The 16098-nt window shown below is 44.5% G+C and overlaps 3 protein-coding genes across 3 annotated transcripts in view; 1 reads left to right on the top strand and 2 right to left on the bottom strand.

The window, feature by feature from the left end:
• The window catches only part of LOC132765774 (zinc finger protein 850-like), a 1095673-nt gene that overhangs the window by 631943 nt on the left and 447632 nt on the right, over positions 1 to 16098 (top strand). The window lies entirely within an intron of this gene.
• Positions 1 to 16098, bottom strand: part of LOC137094754 (zinc finger protein 721-like) — a 102730-nt gene that overhangs the window by 70799 nt on the left and 15833 nt on the right. The gene's annotated exons all lie outside the window — the stretch shown is intronic.
• LOC132766055 (zinc finger protein 345-like) lies at positions 869 to 15326 on the bottom strand. Its single transcript, XM_060760387.2, has 8 exons — positions 15071 to 15326; positions 13482 to 13620; positions 12701 to 12815; positions 9478 to 9548; positions 9145 to 9271; positions 8002 to 8069; positions 5229 to 5355; positions 869 to 3890 (listed from the first exon to the last, which is right to left on the bottom strand). Exons 2-8 carry the CDS (start codon positions 13509 to 13511, stop codon positions 2425 to 2427), a joined length of 2004 nt encoding a protein of 667 aa, XP_060616370.2. The 5' UTR covers positions 13512 to 13620; positions 15071 to 15326; the 3' UTR covers positions 869 to 2424.

Below are 16098 nucleotides of genomic sequence, written 5' to 3'. Positions count from 1 at the left end.
TTTATAGCACAGCAGGTTAATCAGCAGCTGCAGAAGCAGTAAATCTTACCAATTGAAAGTTTGAAGCCGGGTCAGAGTGAGCTCCTGACCTTCATCCCAGCTCCCCCACCCACCTAGCAGAGTGAATACAGCAATGTGAGTAGATGAATGCAACCGCATTGAGCGGGGGGGGGGGGGGGGGTGTCTTAGGTACGGCATTTTGGAAACAAGTTTACGAACAAAGAGGTGTTCAGCAAGGAGATGGAGTGACAACACCCCCCTGTGGCCAGAACCAAGCACAGCCTCCAAAAGATGCCGAATGATGAGAAGAAGCCTAAATATGCCTCTATCTGTTGTCTGTCATGTCATTGTATAATCAGAATAGAATGTTTGCCGTATATGTGTTCTGTGGTTCGCCCTGAGTCTCCTTTGGGGTGAGAAGGACAAAATATAAATAATTTAAATAAATAAATAGACTCTAAGATAACAACAAGACTCGTGTTTTTCAATTTAATGAGGATTAAAAGTGTGTGTGCCAGGAGCAAGGAAACAGACAGCAAATTCTAGCCAGAGATAGGATCAAGGGAAATAACCGTACCAGCATCTTTTCCTTTGCCTTGGCGTCAACAGAAGCACTGTGTTCAATTCTGGAATCCCAGCTCAAAGACAAGACTCACAAACTGGAAATTTGCAAACAAGGTGGTAAAGGAGCTTGAAACTAAGCCTAGAGAATAATTGATGGAATTACATATGTTTTGAAAAATAAGTGACATCTCAATCGTATTTAACCCTCTGAAGGATTGCCACAGGGAGCTTGCTTTCAGCCGCTCCAGAGAAAAGGACTTCAACTTAGGAATTCAAAAGACATTTCCGACACTACTGGCATTGGATGGCTTCTCTCCTCTGTGGAGTCTTTCGTGCCTCACCAAGTCTGAACTGTCAGCAAAACATTTCCCACACTTCCGGCATTGGTATGGCTTCTCTCCTGTGCGGAGTATTGAGTATTGAAGGACCTAGCAGAAGTCATTGCTGATCATCTTTGAGAGCTCTTGGAAAATGGGAGAAGTCTCAGCAGATTGGAGGAGTGCAGATGTCGTCCCTATCTTCAAGAAGGTAAAAAAGAATGATCCAAACAATTCCCGTCCAGTCAATACCAGGCATGATTTTGGAAAAGATGGTTAAGGAAGTGGTCTGCAAACACTTAGAAACAAATGCAGTCATCGCTAATAGTCAACATGGACTTATCAAAAACAAGTCATGCCAGACTAATCTGATCTCTTTTTTCGATAGAGTTACAAGCTGGGTAGATGCGGGGAATGCCGTGGATGGAGCGTACCTGGATTTCAGTAAGGCCTTCGACAAGGTCCCCCATGACCTTCTGGCAAACAAACTAGTCCAATGTGGACTAGGCAAAACTATGGTGAGGTGGATCTGTAATTGGTTAAGCAAATGAACCCAGAGGGTGCTCACCAATGCTTCCTCTTCATCCTGGAAAGAAGTGACGAGCGGAGTGCCATCAGCAGGGTTCCGTCCTGGGCCCGGTCCTGTTCAACATCTTTATTAATGACTTAAATGAAGTGTTAGAAGGCATGATCATCAAGTTTGCAGATGACACCAAATTGGGAGGAATAGCCAAAACTAATAAAATGAAGATCAACAATGACAAATGCAAGATACTCCACTTAGGCAGAAAAATTGAAATGCAAAGATACAGAATGGGGGACGTGTGGCTTGAGAGCAGTATATGTGAAAAAAATTATTGGAGTCCTTGTGGACAACAATGAGCCAACAATGTCATGGGGTGGCAAAAAAGCCAATGGGATTTTGGCTTGAATAAATAGAAGTCCAGCATCTAGATCCAGGGAAGTCATATTACCCCTCTATTCTGCCTTCGTCAGACCATATCTGAAATACTGTGTCCAGTTTTGGGCACCACAATTGAAGGTGGAAGTTGATAAGCTGGAGGGCGATCAAAATGATCAAGGATCTGGAGAACAAACCCTATGAGAAGTGGCTTAAAGAGCTGGACATGCTTAGCCTTCAAAAGAGAAGACTGAGAGGAGACATGATGGCCATGTATAAAGACGTGAGGAGGGAGCAAGTTCGTTTTCTGCGGCCCTGGAGACTAGGATGAAGAACAACTGCTTCAAACCACAGGAAAGAAGATTCCACCTGAACACAAGGAAGAACTTCCTGCTGTGAGAGCTGTTTGGCAGTGGACCTCTCTGTCCCGGAGTGTGGTGGAGGCTCCTCCTTTGGAGGCTTTTAAACAGAGGCTGGATGGCCATCTGTTGGGGGTACTTTTAATGCGATTTTTATGCTTCTTGGCAGGAGGTTGGACTGAATGGCCCATGAGGTCTCTTTCAACTTTATGATTCTATGAAGTCCTTTGTGTCTCACCAAGGCTGAACAGCAGGAAAAACAGGTCCCACACACCTGGCATTGTTATGCGTACTCTCCTGTGTGGAGTCTTTTGTGGCTCGTCAAGCTTGAACTCTGAGTAAAACATTTCCCACACTCCAGGCATTGGTATGGCTTCTCTCCTGTGTGGAGTCTTTTGTGCCTCACCAAGCCTGAACTGGAAGTGAAACATTTCCCACACTCCTGGCATTGATATGGTTTCTCTCCTGTGTGGAGTCTTTTGTGGCTCACAAAGGCTGAACGGGAAGCAAAACCTTTCCCACACTCCTGGCATTGGTATGGCTTTTCTGCTGTGTGTAGTTTTTCGTGGCTCACCAAGTCTGAACTGTCAGTAAAACATTTCCCACACTCCTGGCATTGGTATGGTCTCTCTCCTGTGTGGACTCTTTTATGGTTCACAAAAGCTGAACAGGAAGCAAAACATTTTCCACACTCCTGGCATTGGTATGGCTTTTCTCCTGTGTGGAGTCTTTTGTGGCTCACCAAGTCTGAACTGGAAGTAAAACATTTTCCACACTCCTGGCATTGGTATGGCTTCTCTCCTGTGTGAAGTCTTTTGTGCCTCACCAATATTGAACTCTGAGTGAAACATTTCCCACAATCCCGGCATTGGTATGGCTTCTCTCCTGTGTGGAGTCTTTCGTGCCTCACCAAGGCTGATTTCTCAACAAAGCATTTCCCACACTCCTGGCATTGGTATGGCTTCTCTCCTGTGTGGAGTCTTTTGTGCCTTACCAAGTCTGAACTGTAAGTAAAACATTTCCCACACTCCTGGCATAGGTATGGCTTCTCTCCTGTGTGGAGTCTTTTGTGGTTCACTAAGTCTGAATTGTAAGTAAAACATTTCCCACACTCCTGGCATTGGTATGGCTTCTCTCCTGTGTGGAGTTTTTTGTGGCTCACCAAGTCTGAACTATAAGTAAAACATTTCCCACATTGCTCACATTGGTATGGCTTCTCTCCTGTGTGAAGTCTTTTGTGCCTCACCAATATTGAACTCTGAGTAAAACATTTCCCACACTCTTGGCAGTGGTATGGCTTTTCTCCTGTGTGGAGTCTTTTGTGCCTTACCAAGGTTGAACTGTGAGCAAAATATTTTCCACACACCTGGCATTGGTGTGGCTTCTCTCCTGTGTGGAATGACTCATGTTCTACCAAGTGTGAACTCTGGAGAAAAGATTCCCCACACTCCTGGATTATGAAATCCTCAGTTCCTTCAAAGATTTCTTCTTGGCTCAGATGTGGCAATTTGTAATTAGTAACATATTTTGGTGATACCTTAAGATGGCTTTTCCCAGCATTGAGTGTCTTGTGAAGCATAAGTGCTATATTTTGGATAAAATGTTGGCCACATACACTGCATTTGTATAGCCTTTCTCTGGCAGAACCTCCGTCTTCACTGTGGGTTTGCTGGTGTCTAGGAAAGCCCCCACTGTGCTCAAAATGCTTACTCTGTTTGGTGTATACATTGCTCTTCTTCCAGTTATCTCCTGTGTAGAAGAAGGACAGAAATAATCATTCCTCAGCATGAGTGAGAAGGAGTCTGAGAAATAAACACTGTCCTCTCCCCATCCCTTGTTCACTAAGGATAGACACTGCTTGACTGCCTGGAGCCCCTAAGGGTGAGCTGAGTAACATATGTTCCAGAGTATATGTGTTCCTCAGTCCAGCCCATTTTTTTTTATTTTGTCTCCTCCTCCCATTTTCTTCACCTTCAAATCCTTGCCTTTTTCTCTAGCTAAACCTTTACCTTGCTAATTCCCAAGGGTGAGCTGAGTAACATATGTTCCAGAGTATATGTGTTCCTCAGTCCAGCCCATTTTTTTTTATTTTGTCTCCTCCTCCCATTTTCCTTCACCTTCAAATCCTTGCCTTTTTCTCTAGCTAAACCTTTCCCTTGCTAATTCCCAAATCACAACCATTCCCTTCTTTTTCTTTCTCTCCCCCAACCTCCATTTATCCCTCCCCATGTAACTGTAAACAAAAAAAACCCGAGCCCCAAGCATTCACAAGCATAGAAAACAATACACATTATATTGCGAATGGCTGAGGCAAAGGACACTTTGTGTGCTGGGAGAGGCAGCATCCAAAGAGAGCCTGGCCTTCGAGCATGCAGAGGCTAGACTACCTGGCTGGGAGGAAAAACAAGTCTGAATATGACCCCCATAAAAAGATGTATAGCTGTGTCTGTGTATGCGAAGCCTGGGGAAGTTTGTTCTCCTTGATGTTCCATTCTCTGGCCCCACTCTCCAGTCAATTGATCTGGGCGATGGCTCTTAATAGATTTCCAGGGAGTCAGACTTACTGGGAAGAAGCATGTCCCTTTTGGCAAAACTACCCTTTTCTATCATTTTCCAGACTCCTTTCGGCTTCAGGCAGACAGTGGCTTTCCAAGCCGCCCAAGGGCATACAGGATGCAAAACCAGGGAGCTGGAAATGTGTGCCTGAAGTCAGGAGAGCTTTGCTGGGTTAACTTTTGAATATCTGCTTCTTCCCTCTCCCCTGCCTCTCTCTCTCTCTCTCTCTCTCTCTCTCTCTCTCACACACACACACAGATAGAGAGAGATAGTGTGACTAATCTGGGGTGAACACTTTTGAGAGGTGTTCCAGGGGGCCCTGATGCTGTGAAGAAGTGTGGTACGCTTGGACTTGACTATGGAAGTCTTCCCTCTGGAGTCTGAATTGGTGCCAACATCACTGTTACTCAGGCACCAAGTCAATGTTATTCTTATGTCATATATTTCTAACATAAGACCTGCCTTGAGAACTCTCGGAGACTGGGATGATTAAGATTTTGCTCCCAACAGGGAGTTGCTGATCAGCCTTACCAAGAAAGTCCACCATCCCATGAATCTCTTCCATGATCTGCACGTGCAAGATTTTCTCATCAGGACTCAGGAGAGCCCACTCCTCCAAAGAGAAATGGACAGCCACGTCCTCAAAGGCGATTGGGCCCTGTGGAAAAAAGAAAAAAAATCCTTACATAAGAACTATCAAGAAAAATAATTACAAGAAACTCTTTGAAGCAAATTTACATTCCTGTTGGTTGTTTAAAAGGGAAAGGGCTAAGGTCTCCGTGCCATAGTTTGAGCCTTGTAGAGACGTCCGGTTGGTCACAGCCACGACCACTTCTTAATTGAAATGGAATCTGGACGTGTTCCATCTTTTATTGTGTTTCCCAGAATCAGACACGGTGTTATTCCAGGCAAGGTCTCACCAAAGCAGAAAGAAGGTCACTACATTCCTTTGGATGCAGCCCAAAATCCCATGGGCTTCTAACCTGCTGCATCACATTGTTGGCTTGGTCAGATCTGTTTTTAAGTTCTCTGCCAATGTTGCTCTAGTCTCCGTCTCACTTGCTTCATCTCCGCCAATGCCTTGGAAAACCAAGGGGCTGCTTTGGCTCTGCTCCATGAGAGGGGACCTTCATGAGTGATTGTGTCCACTGCTCAGGCCAATTCACCATTCCAGAGGTCAGCCAGAACTACAACAGAACCCCCTGCCAAGGTGACAGGAAAGTCTCCAAGAGCCGTCAGGAATCCATCTGAATCCGTAAGCCTCCTGGGATGGACCGTATTAATCGGTCTCCCACCCCTGCAGAGGTTTGGAGTCCCAGAAAATCTAAACCTGACCCGGTAGTGATTGGTCCATGAAAACAGAATTCTGAGCACTTTCGCTACCCCACCATCACTATCACCCCATCCTACACAGAAAACAAGGTCCAAAGTGTGTCCAGCAGCATGAGTAGGGCAAGACACCACCTGGGACAGACCCATGGTTGTCACTCCCGACAAGGCAGTCTCAGCATGGATGTTGAAGTCTCCCAGCACTATTAGCCACTGAGACTCCAAGGCCAACCCTGAGAGCACCCTGGCTAGGTTCATGTATATATCGCTTTTCTTCCTGGGGTGACTGAAAGCGGTTTCCATTCAATTCATGGCAAAATTAAATGCCTTACAACATATATATAAACCTGCTATAAAAAGAACAATAACATAAAAGTATAAATTAAATTAAACCATATTAAATAGAAAAAGAACAACATCTAGACTTTTAAACATGGAATTAAAACATATTAATATAAAACAATAAAATCACAAATCCAGAAGCCAAAATCCAAGGCCTTTCCAAGAGTCAATTGCATATAACCGTGTGTGGTTTTGTTTTGTTTTGGTTTTTTTTGCATTGCTTACTGCCTAAAAGCCTGGTCCCACATCCATGTCTTTGCTTTCTTTCTGAAGACCAAAAAGGAGGGCGCTGATTTAATTTCAGTAAGGAGGGGATTCCAGAGGCAAGGGCACACCACTGAGAAGGCTCTGTCTCTCATCCCCACCAGTCGTGTTTGCGAAGGAAGTGGGACCGAGAGCAGGGCCAACCCGGACAATCTTAACCTCCTAAATGTCTCACAGAGGGAGATATCTTTGGACAGGTAAACTGGGCCGGAACTGTTTAGGGCTTTGTAGGATAAAGCCAGTACTTTGAACTGTGCTCGGTAGCAGACTAGCAGCTAGTGGAGTTGGCAATACAGGGAGGTTGTGTGCTCCCTGAACGCCGCTCCAGTGAGCAACTTAGTTGCTGCCTGTTGGACTATCTGGAACTTCTAAACAGTCTTTAAAGGCAACCCCAGATAGAGTGTGTTGCGGTAATATATTCGAGATGTAACCAGAGCATGGACTACCATGGCCAAGTCTGACTTCCCAAGGTACAGGCGCAGCCGGCACACAAGTTTTAATTGTAGGAAAGCTTTCTTGGCCACCGCTGAGACCTGAGGTTCCAGGCTCAGTGATGACTCCAGGATCACTCCCAAAGCTGTGAACCTGCACCTTCAGAGGGAGTGTTACCCCATCCAACACCAGCTGTAACCCTATGCCCTGTTCGGCCTTGCGACTGACCAGGAGGACCTCTGTCTTGTCGGGATTCAATTTCAATTTGTTCACCTTCATCCAGCACCCAAGCAGTGGTTCAGGATCTGAACAGCTTCCTTAGCAGCAGGTGGAAAAGAGTAATAGAGTTGAACGTCATCTGCTTACAGATGACATTGAACTCCAAAACTCCGGATGGTCCCTCCCAGCAGCTTCATATAGATGTTAAACAACATGGATCACCTACCAAGGTGGCAGGAAATTCCCCAAGAGCCACAAGGAATCTGTCCAGATCCATAAGCCTCCTGGGGCGGACCATCTTAATTGGTCTTAATTGTTCTTTTCTTCTTCTTCTAATGACACAAGTACATACCCTATTTCATTGTTTTTAATTTCTCTGGCAAGCCTGAGCTCATTTTCTGCTTTAACTAGTCAGGCCTTTTCCCAACTTATGCTGTTAGTCATTTGAATCCTTCTTTGGGGATTTCCGGCCACCCCCTTCCCCATTTCTTGTACACATCCCTTTCAAATAAGTTGGAAGATCTTTAGTCATTTATTCTAGTTTCTTTAGATTTATCTTATTTTTTTTCTCTTGCTGGCAATTTGCAATTTTGCCTTCAGTATTTCACTTTTAAGAAACTCCCATTCAAGCTTTTTCTGTCTGAAGAGACGATTAAGTCTTGAAGAATTTACCCCCAGGCAGCTCCCACCCTCCTCTCCCAGGAATTCTTCTGCTTACCTCATTCAGTTCCATTTCATCACAAAGGGGAGGAAACCACTGTGGATTTGGCCACATAATTCCAGCCCCTGTGAAGGAGAGAGAGAGCAAGGGGTGGTAAGCTAATCACATAGACATGTCTCAGAGGTGACAATTACAGTCCTAAAAAGAAACCTTGGTTAGACCACACACCTGGAATATTGTGTCCAATTCTGGGCACCACAATTCAAGAGATATATTGACAAGCTGGAATGTGTCCAGAGGAGGGCGACTAAAATGATCAAGGGTCTGGAGAACAAGCCCTATGAGGAGCGGCTTAAGGAGCTGGGCATGTTTAGCCTGAAGAAGAGAAGACTGAGAGGAGACAGGATAGCCATGTATAAATATATGAGGAGAAGTCATAGGGAGAAGGGAGCAAGCTTCCTTTCTGCTGCCCTGGAGACTAGGACGCAATGGAGCAATGGCTTCAAAACTACAAGAAAGGAGATTCCACCTGAACATTAGGAAGAACTTCCTGACTGTGAGAGATGTTCAGCAGTGGAACTCTCTGCCCTGGAGTGTGGTGGAGGCTCCTTCTTTGGAAGCTTTTAAACAGAGGCTGGACGGCCATCTGTCAGGGGTGCTTTGAATGCAATTTTCCTGCTTCTTGGCAGAATGGGGTTGGACTGGATGGCCCATGAGGTCTCTTCCAACTCTATGATTCTATGGGGAAATAACCCTATGAACACAGGAGCATTCTCCATCCCAGGAATATGTAATGCTTTGGAGTTTTTGACTTTTTTATCTCATTCAGTGCTGTGATTGACACTAGTACTGGGCTTGGTATTCCAATTGACTGAAATTATTCTTTGTTGTCTGTTTCTCTTCCAGCTCAGTTTCAGGGCTCATCTTAGCTTTGGGCCTCACCTGGGAACATACCATAGGCTTGATATTTCAGTCCCACCCAACAGTATGCAAATATAGAAGAATAACAATAAAGAAAACTCCAAATCACACTGAAATTGCACTTTTTGCAACCAAATCTCTCTCTATATACTCATCTTAAGACCATCCTTGGATGTACACCTTCTCTAGGTCAACCCAATTGTGGATGTGCTACAATCCCCTGAGGGGAAATCTGCAATGGTATAAAACACTACAACTCCCAGAAGGGTTCCTTCTTACCTTCCAAGGCTTCAGCTTCATCTTCTTCCTGCTTGAGTTCCTTCTGCTGAAGACTCTGGGTGGTGTCTGATGGAGATTGCTCTGATTCAGAGAGATCAGGGTGGACTTCAATGCAGTTAATTTGGACCTAAAGAGCAAGAGAATTCCATAAGGAGCACAGAGGAAGGTTAGAAAAGGAATTTTCCCCAATTGCACTGTTTGCAATTGTGTCTTCAGTATTTCACTTTTAAGAAACTCCCAATCAATCTTTTCTGTTTGAAGAGACGATTAAGCCTGGAAGGAATGACCCCCAGGCAGCTCCCTTCCTCCTCTCCCAGGAATCCTTCTGCTTACCTGATTCACTTCCACTCCATCACAAAGGGGAATAAACCACTGCGGATTTGCCAACATCATCATTTCAGCACCTAGGAGAGAGAACAAGGGGTGGAAAGCTGATCACATAGACATGTCTCAGAGGTGACAATTACAGTCCTAAAAAGAAGCCTATGAGAAATGAACTCCAGTCCAGGAATAGGTAACATTTTGGAGTTTAGGAATTTTTATCTCAACCAGTGCTGTGAATAGGTTGGAGTGAAACTAGTACTGGGCTTGGTATTGCGATTGACTAACAATATTGTTTGTTGTCTGTCTTCCAGCTCAGTTTCAGGGCTCATCTTAGCTTCGGATCCCACTTAGGACGATATGAGAAGGGCTGAGTTTTTAGTCCCACACAACAATATGCAAATGTACAAGTAAGTAATTTTATTGATTAGCCCTTAGGCTAATCAATATCATAATAAGAAACAGAACAACAAGGACTGTCAAGACCTTATCACACTCCACTTAGTAAGTTAAAATACGACACTTATAACAATACAGTAAATAAATATGATAAAACGTGATAAAACTGATAAACTGATCAAGCTGAGTATATACATCATATTTCATTATCACCCCTACAATTTACCCCAATCAGCCCTACATATGTGGTTCTCAGACGTATTGTTTTGCTTAAGTACAGAGCTGTTTTATATGTTATTTTTGGGTTTTGGCCACGCATAAAATATGTTGTTCTGATGTGAGATTCCCAATACATTGTCCGTTTGATATATGGACCAAGGTGGAAGTCTCTCACATTTTGATACAATTTGCAATCAAACAATATGTGTGCTATATCCTCAATTTCAGGTGCCCCGCAGATACAACTCCTTTCATTATAAGGGATGCTGTTAAATCTCTCGTATCTAACCATTGTCTCTAGCTGATCAAATCTGGCTCGAGTGAATACCTCCCTGAGATGTTTTAGTATTGCGAATGTACAAGTATTGCCAGAGAAAAACTGCAAATCACACTGAAATTATGTTGGCCTAAAGAAAATCACGAGTAGTTCACATTTTATCTTGTTCTTTACTAATCATCTGTGTGGCACATTTTCTTTCTCTTTGCCAGAGAAAGAAAATATGCCACACAGATTATCAGTAAAGAACAAAAAGTTTACTCTTTGTAATGCAGAGTAACATATATACAATGGCATGAACAGTTGCATTGACTCACACAATGTCCTTTAAGAGAGAGATAAAAGGTATTTCGGTGCCCATGTGGAAAATTGCCTTCCAGCAGCTCATGAAGCAAGAACTCTCTCTCTCTCTCTCTGAGCACCTGCACAGCTCAAGTCTAAAAATGTAACTGTTACCAAAACTCCCAGGCTCAGCTAGCTCCCCGGGCATGGCCCAACCAATCAGCTTTGTGCCTTGCATTTTCAGTGTACACACTCAACAACTGATTTTTACATGCCCTAACCAATTATGCCCTTTGCAACCAAATATACCTATCTATATACATAAAAATGTAATGTTCGTCCGTGGGATTAACATAACTCAAAAACCACTGGACGAATTGACACCAAATTTGGACACAAGACACCTACTAACACAAGGAGTGACCATCACTCCAAAAAATTGATTTTGTCATTTGGGAGTTGTAGTTGTTGGGATGTATAGTTCACCTACAATCAAAACATTCTGAATTCCACCAATGCGGGAATTGAACCAAACGTGGCACACAGGCTCCCATGACCAACATGGGCATTGATGGGCATTGACCCTGAGTTTGGGAGTTATAGTTCACCTACATCTAGAGAGCGCTGTGGACTCAAACAATGATGGATCTGGACCAAACTTGGCACAAATATTCCATATATGCAAATTTGCAGACAAATTGAGTTTGGAGGAAACAGACCCTGACATTTGGGAATTGTAGTTACTGGGATTTATAGTTCACCTACAATTAAAGAGCATTCTGAACCCCACCAATAACAGAATTGGGGCAACCCACACAGAACCTGCATGACCAACAGAAAATACTTAAGGCCACTCAGTCCAACTCCCTTCAGCAGGGCAAGAAAATGTAATCAAAGCCCTCCTGAAAAAGAGCCATCCAGCCATAGGTATAGACATGCTGGTGTGGATTCACACCCATACACAGATATAGTATCATAGATTTGAAAGGGACCCCTATAGAAGGACAATGATATGTTGCATGTTCCAGAGTGGGCAAACCAGACACTCTCCACATCAACACTGACAAAGAAACAACAAGACATACTGTTTATCCACAACCATAAAGAAATTACATATATTAGAAACCAACACTTTCTCATTACTTTATTTTCCAGATCACCACAGCAAAGCGTGGCAGGGGACAGCTAGTATACTCATATTTTAAAAAATATTTATTAATATTATTATCATTTGTTATACGAATAGATTTTGTACATTTATTCCATACACGTCATTCATCTATGACAACATTTCCCCAACCTCTTCCTATTTCTCACTCTTCCTTCCTTCTATATTATCCACTCATTCATCTAACATATCTTAATTCTGTTCACTCTTTTCCTTCCTCCCCCCCCCCCACTCCATACCCATACCACAGTTTCCATTATAACTTTAAAGTTCATTCATGAGCTGAATTACCCTATCACTGTACCATATTGACATTGTCTCCACCACTTTTTATCCATTCCATATCTATATCCTCATCTCAAGCCCAAATATTTGGCTGATACCAAATGAGAGACTCCCCCCTGGGCACACAGAAAACTGGGCCTTCCAAAAATTTGGAAGGCACTGAACAGACTGCGTTCTGGCAGCACAAGATGCAGAGCCAACCTTAAGAAATGGGGCCACAAAGTGGAGTCCATGACATGCGAGTGCGGAGAAGAGCAAACCACTGACCACCTGCTGCAATGCACCCTGAGCCCTGCCACATGCACGATGGAGGACCTTCTTGCAGCAACACCAGAGGCACTCCAAGGGGCCAGATACTGGTCAAAGGACATTTAATAGAATATCAAGTCTGCAAACTTTGTGTTTTGTTTGTTTGTTTGTCTGTTTTTTAATGCAATACAACTGTTTTGGTTCATTCCTGACACGAAAAATAAATATATAAGGCCAAATTATCCTGCATGTGCACCTTCTCAAGCTCGAACCGACTGAGGATGTGTTACAATCCCCCTGAAGGGGAATTTACACTGGCACAAAACACCAAAACTCCCAGAAGGGTTCCATCTTACCCTCCAAGGCTGCAGCTTCATCTGCTTCCTGCTTGATCTCCTTCTGCTGGAGGTGCTGGGTGGTGCCTGATAATGCAGAGACATCAGTCTGGACTTCGGTACCGTTATTTTGGACCTGAAAGGACACAGAGAAGTTCAGAAGTAGTGTGGAGAAAGATTTGAAAAAGGATATTTCCCAAATGTGCAGAAAGTGCATTCTGAGATTGGCCATATTCCACCTCCCATCATTTTCAATGTTATATCTGAGGTCAACAAATTTGAGTAGAGCAGCAATCGAGCTTACAGTGGATATGGAGGTGAGAGCAGGAGGGGCAGAACAGGCTGAGGGAGCAGGGACTGACTTTTCCCTCACATTGGAAGGAAGGCAGGACGTATGTTTAATCTCTCCATCAGTCCCAAAGTGAGTGAAGCCAAGAGGAAATACCTTCACCTATCCTTCCTGCTTCCTGTCCTCTTCCCGACTCAGGAGGAAGCCTTCCGCCAGGGCCACCGCCTGGGAAGAGGTCTCTGCCCCACACTCTCGGACCCAGCTCCCCATCTCTGGGGGCAGGATGCTCAGGAACTGCTCCAGGATCACCAGGTCCAGCATCTCCGCCTTGGTGTGTTGCTCTGGCTTCAGCCATTGGCGGCAGAGAGAGTGGAGGTGGCTGCAAACCTCTCTAGGTCCCTCGCCCTCTCGGTAGGAGCAGTGCCTGAAGCGCTGTTGCTGTATGTGCTCATCCAGGATCGTCTGCCTAGTTCTTTCCCAGAATTCCCCACTGTTCCCTTGGGCCTTGCCTACCTGAAGTCCAGATGAGTTGGGTCTCTCCATGCTGGAACCACTGATGGATGAAGAAGCCAATTGAATCCTCTTCTTTCAAGGCCAAGAAAGTCCTCCACTGGCTTTACTCCAAAATTCTCAGCCAACAATCACAATTTCCCTGTGAAAGAAAGGCAGAATTAGACAGCAGGCTTCGGGAGGCCTTTACTTAGAATCATAGAATCAAAGAGTTGGAAGAGACCTCTTGGGCCATCCAGTCCAATCCCCTGCCAAAAAGCAGGAAAATTGCATTCAAAGCACCGCCTCTGTTTAAAAGCTTCCAAAGAAGGAGCCAGCACCACACTCCGGGGCAGAGAGTTCCACTGTTGAACGGCTCTCACAGTCAGGAAGTTCTTCCTCATGTTCAGATGGAATCTCCTCTCTTGTAGTTTGAAGCCATTGTTCCGTTGCGTCCTAATCTCCAAGGAAGCAGAAAACAAGCTTGCTCCCTCCTTCCTGTGGCTTCCTCTCACATATTTATACATGGCTATCATATCTCCTCTCAGCCTTCTCTTCTTCAGGCTAAACATGCCCAGCTCCTTAAGCCACTCCTCATAGGGCTTGTTCTCCAGGCCCTTGATCATTTTAGTCGCCCTCCTCTGGACACATTCCAGCTTGTCAATATCTCTCTTCAATTGTGGTGCCCAGAATTGGTCACTATATTCCAGATGTGGTCTAACCAAAGCAGAATAGAGGGGTAGCATGACTTCCTTAGATCTAGACACTATGCTCCTATTGATGCAGGCCAAAATCCCATTGGCTTTTTTTGCCGCCACATCACATTGTTGGCTCATGTTTAACTTGCTGTCCACGAGGACTCCAAGATCTTTTTCACACATACTGCTCTCAAGCCAGGCATTATCCCCCATTCTGGAGCCCCCGGTGGTGCAGTGGGTTAAAGCACTGTGCCTGCAGGACTGAAGACCGACAGGTCGCAGGTTCGAATCCCGGGAGAGGCGGATGAGCTCCCTCTATCAGCTCCAGCTCCTCATGCAGGGACATGAGAGAAGCCTCCCACAAGGATGATAAAAACATCAGAAATCATCCAGGCGTCCACTGGGCAACGTCCTTGCAGACGGCCAATTCTCTCACAACAGGAGCGGTTGCTCCTGACACGACAAAAAAAAAAAAAAATCCCCCATTCTGTATCTTTGCATTTCGTTTTTCCTGCCAAAGTGGGGTATCTTGCATTTGTCCCTGTTGAACTTCATATTGCTAGTTTTGGTCCATCTCTCTAATCTGTCAAGATCATTCTGAATCCTGCTCCTGTCCTCTGGAGTATTGGCTATCCCTCCCAGATGACAAACAATGACGAAAAATTATGGAAAGAGATGCAAAGTTGGAAGAATTTAGACCGATCTCTATTGGGAAGAATGTCAACAATCAAAATAAAATGTAATCCCGGGAATGTTGTATTTCTTTCAGACATCATCAGTTTTGTCAGAAGAAGGACTCGAAGCCGGGAAGAAAGAATCAACACAATTCATTGGGAAATATTAAACAGTTTGTGGAAGATGTTTCTCTTTGTTCTCGATCAGGGTGTGTGTCTCTGAGTGTGTTAGAAGACCAACCTGTGAGTGAAACAGGCCTGGGCCCCCTTTGTCCTTCCCTCCAGGTGTGTTGGGCTTCGGCCCCTCTTCAGCCCTTTGGAGGAGGAATGGGAAGAAGACTCACCGGAAGGAGGAAGAGAAGAAGATGAAGGAGGAGAGGAAGAGAGGAAAGAGATAGGGTAAAAGGAGGAGGAAGAGGAAGAAGGAGTACCTGGCAGGGCCAACTCCCCTCTCCCAGTCAGGCAAGGAAGGGTGAAGGGGAGGGAGTTTGGTTCCTAGAAGGACAGGAAAGACAGGTGATGAGGAGGCCCACTTCCTTCCTGCCTCTCTGGGAACCACACTCCCTGCCCTTAACCCTTCCTTGCCCAGTGTTACACTATTATCTCACTTATCTCATTATTAGCATAGCACAGTATCAGTATTATATATTACTATATTGTAGTAAACCATTATACTGTAATAGTATTAGTAATATCTATATCTATATCTATATATATATATATAAATGGTCTGTGCGTAATGAGTACCTTAAAAACAAAAGAACCAATGAACGGAATCACACCAAATTTGGCAACAAAACGTCTCACAACACAAGGTGTGACCATCACTCAAAACATTATGATTTTGTCATTTGGGAAATGTAGTCCCTAGGATTTATAGTTCACCTACAATCAAAGAGCATTCTGAACTCCACCAACGATTGAATTGAACCAAACTTGGCACACAGAACTCCCTTGACCAATAGAAAATACTGGAAGGCTTTGGTGGGGTTTGGCCTTGAGTTTGGGAGTTGTAGTTCACCTACATCCAGAGAGCACTGTGGACTCAAACAATGATGGATCTGGACCAAACTTGGCACAAGCACTCAATACGCCCAAATATGAACATAGATGGAGTTTGGGGGAAATAGACGTTGACATTTGGGAGTTGTAGTCACTGGGATTCACAGTTCACCTACAATCAAAGAGCATTCTGAACCCCACGAATGACAGAATCGGGACAAACTTCCCACACAGAACCCCCATGACCAACAGAAAACACTTAAGGCC

This window comes from Anolis sagrei, chromosome 2 (assembly GCF_037176765.1).
Source record: "Anolis sagrei isolate rAnoSag1 chromosome 2, rAnoSag1.mat, whole genome shotgun sequence".
In the NCBI taxonomy this organism is placed as follows: domain Eukaryota; kingdom Metazoa; phylum Chordata; class Lepidosauria; order Squamata; family Dactyloidae; genus Anolis; species Anolis sagrei.
Note: the sequence above shows the minus strand (reverse complement) of the source record. Positions and strands in the feature narration are given on the sequence as shown.

Coding starts and splice junctions, on each gene's coding strand:
- LOC132766055 (XM_060760387.2), bottom strand. CDS start 13,511: ATGGAGAGACCCAACTCATCTGGACTTCAG. Junction 9,549..12,700: donor TGAAGCTGCAGCCTTGGAGG/GTAAGATGGAAC, acceptor TCTCTCTCCTAG/GTGCTGAAATGATGATGTTG. Junction 9,272..9,477: donor ATGGAGTGGAAGTGAATCAG/GTAAGCAGAAGG, acceptor CTTGCTCTTTAG/GTCCAAATTAACTGCATTGA.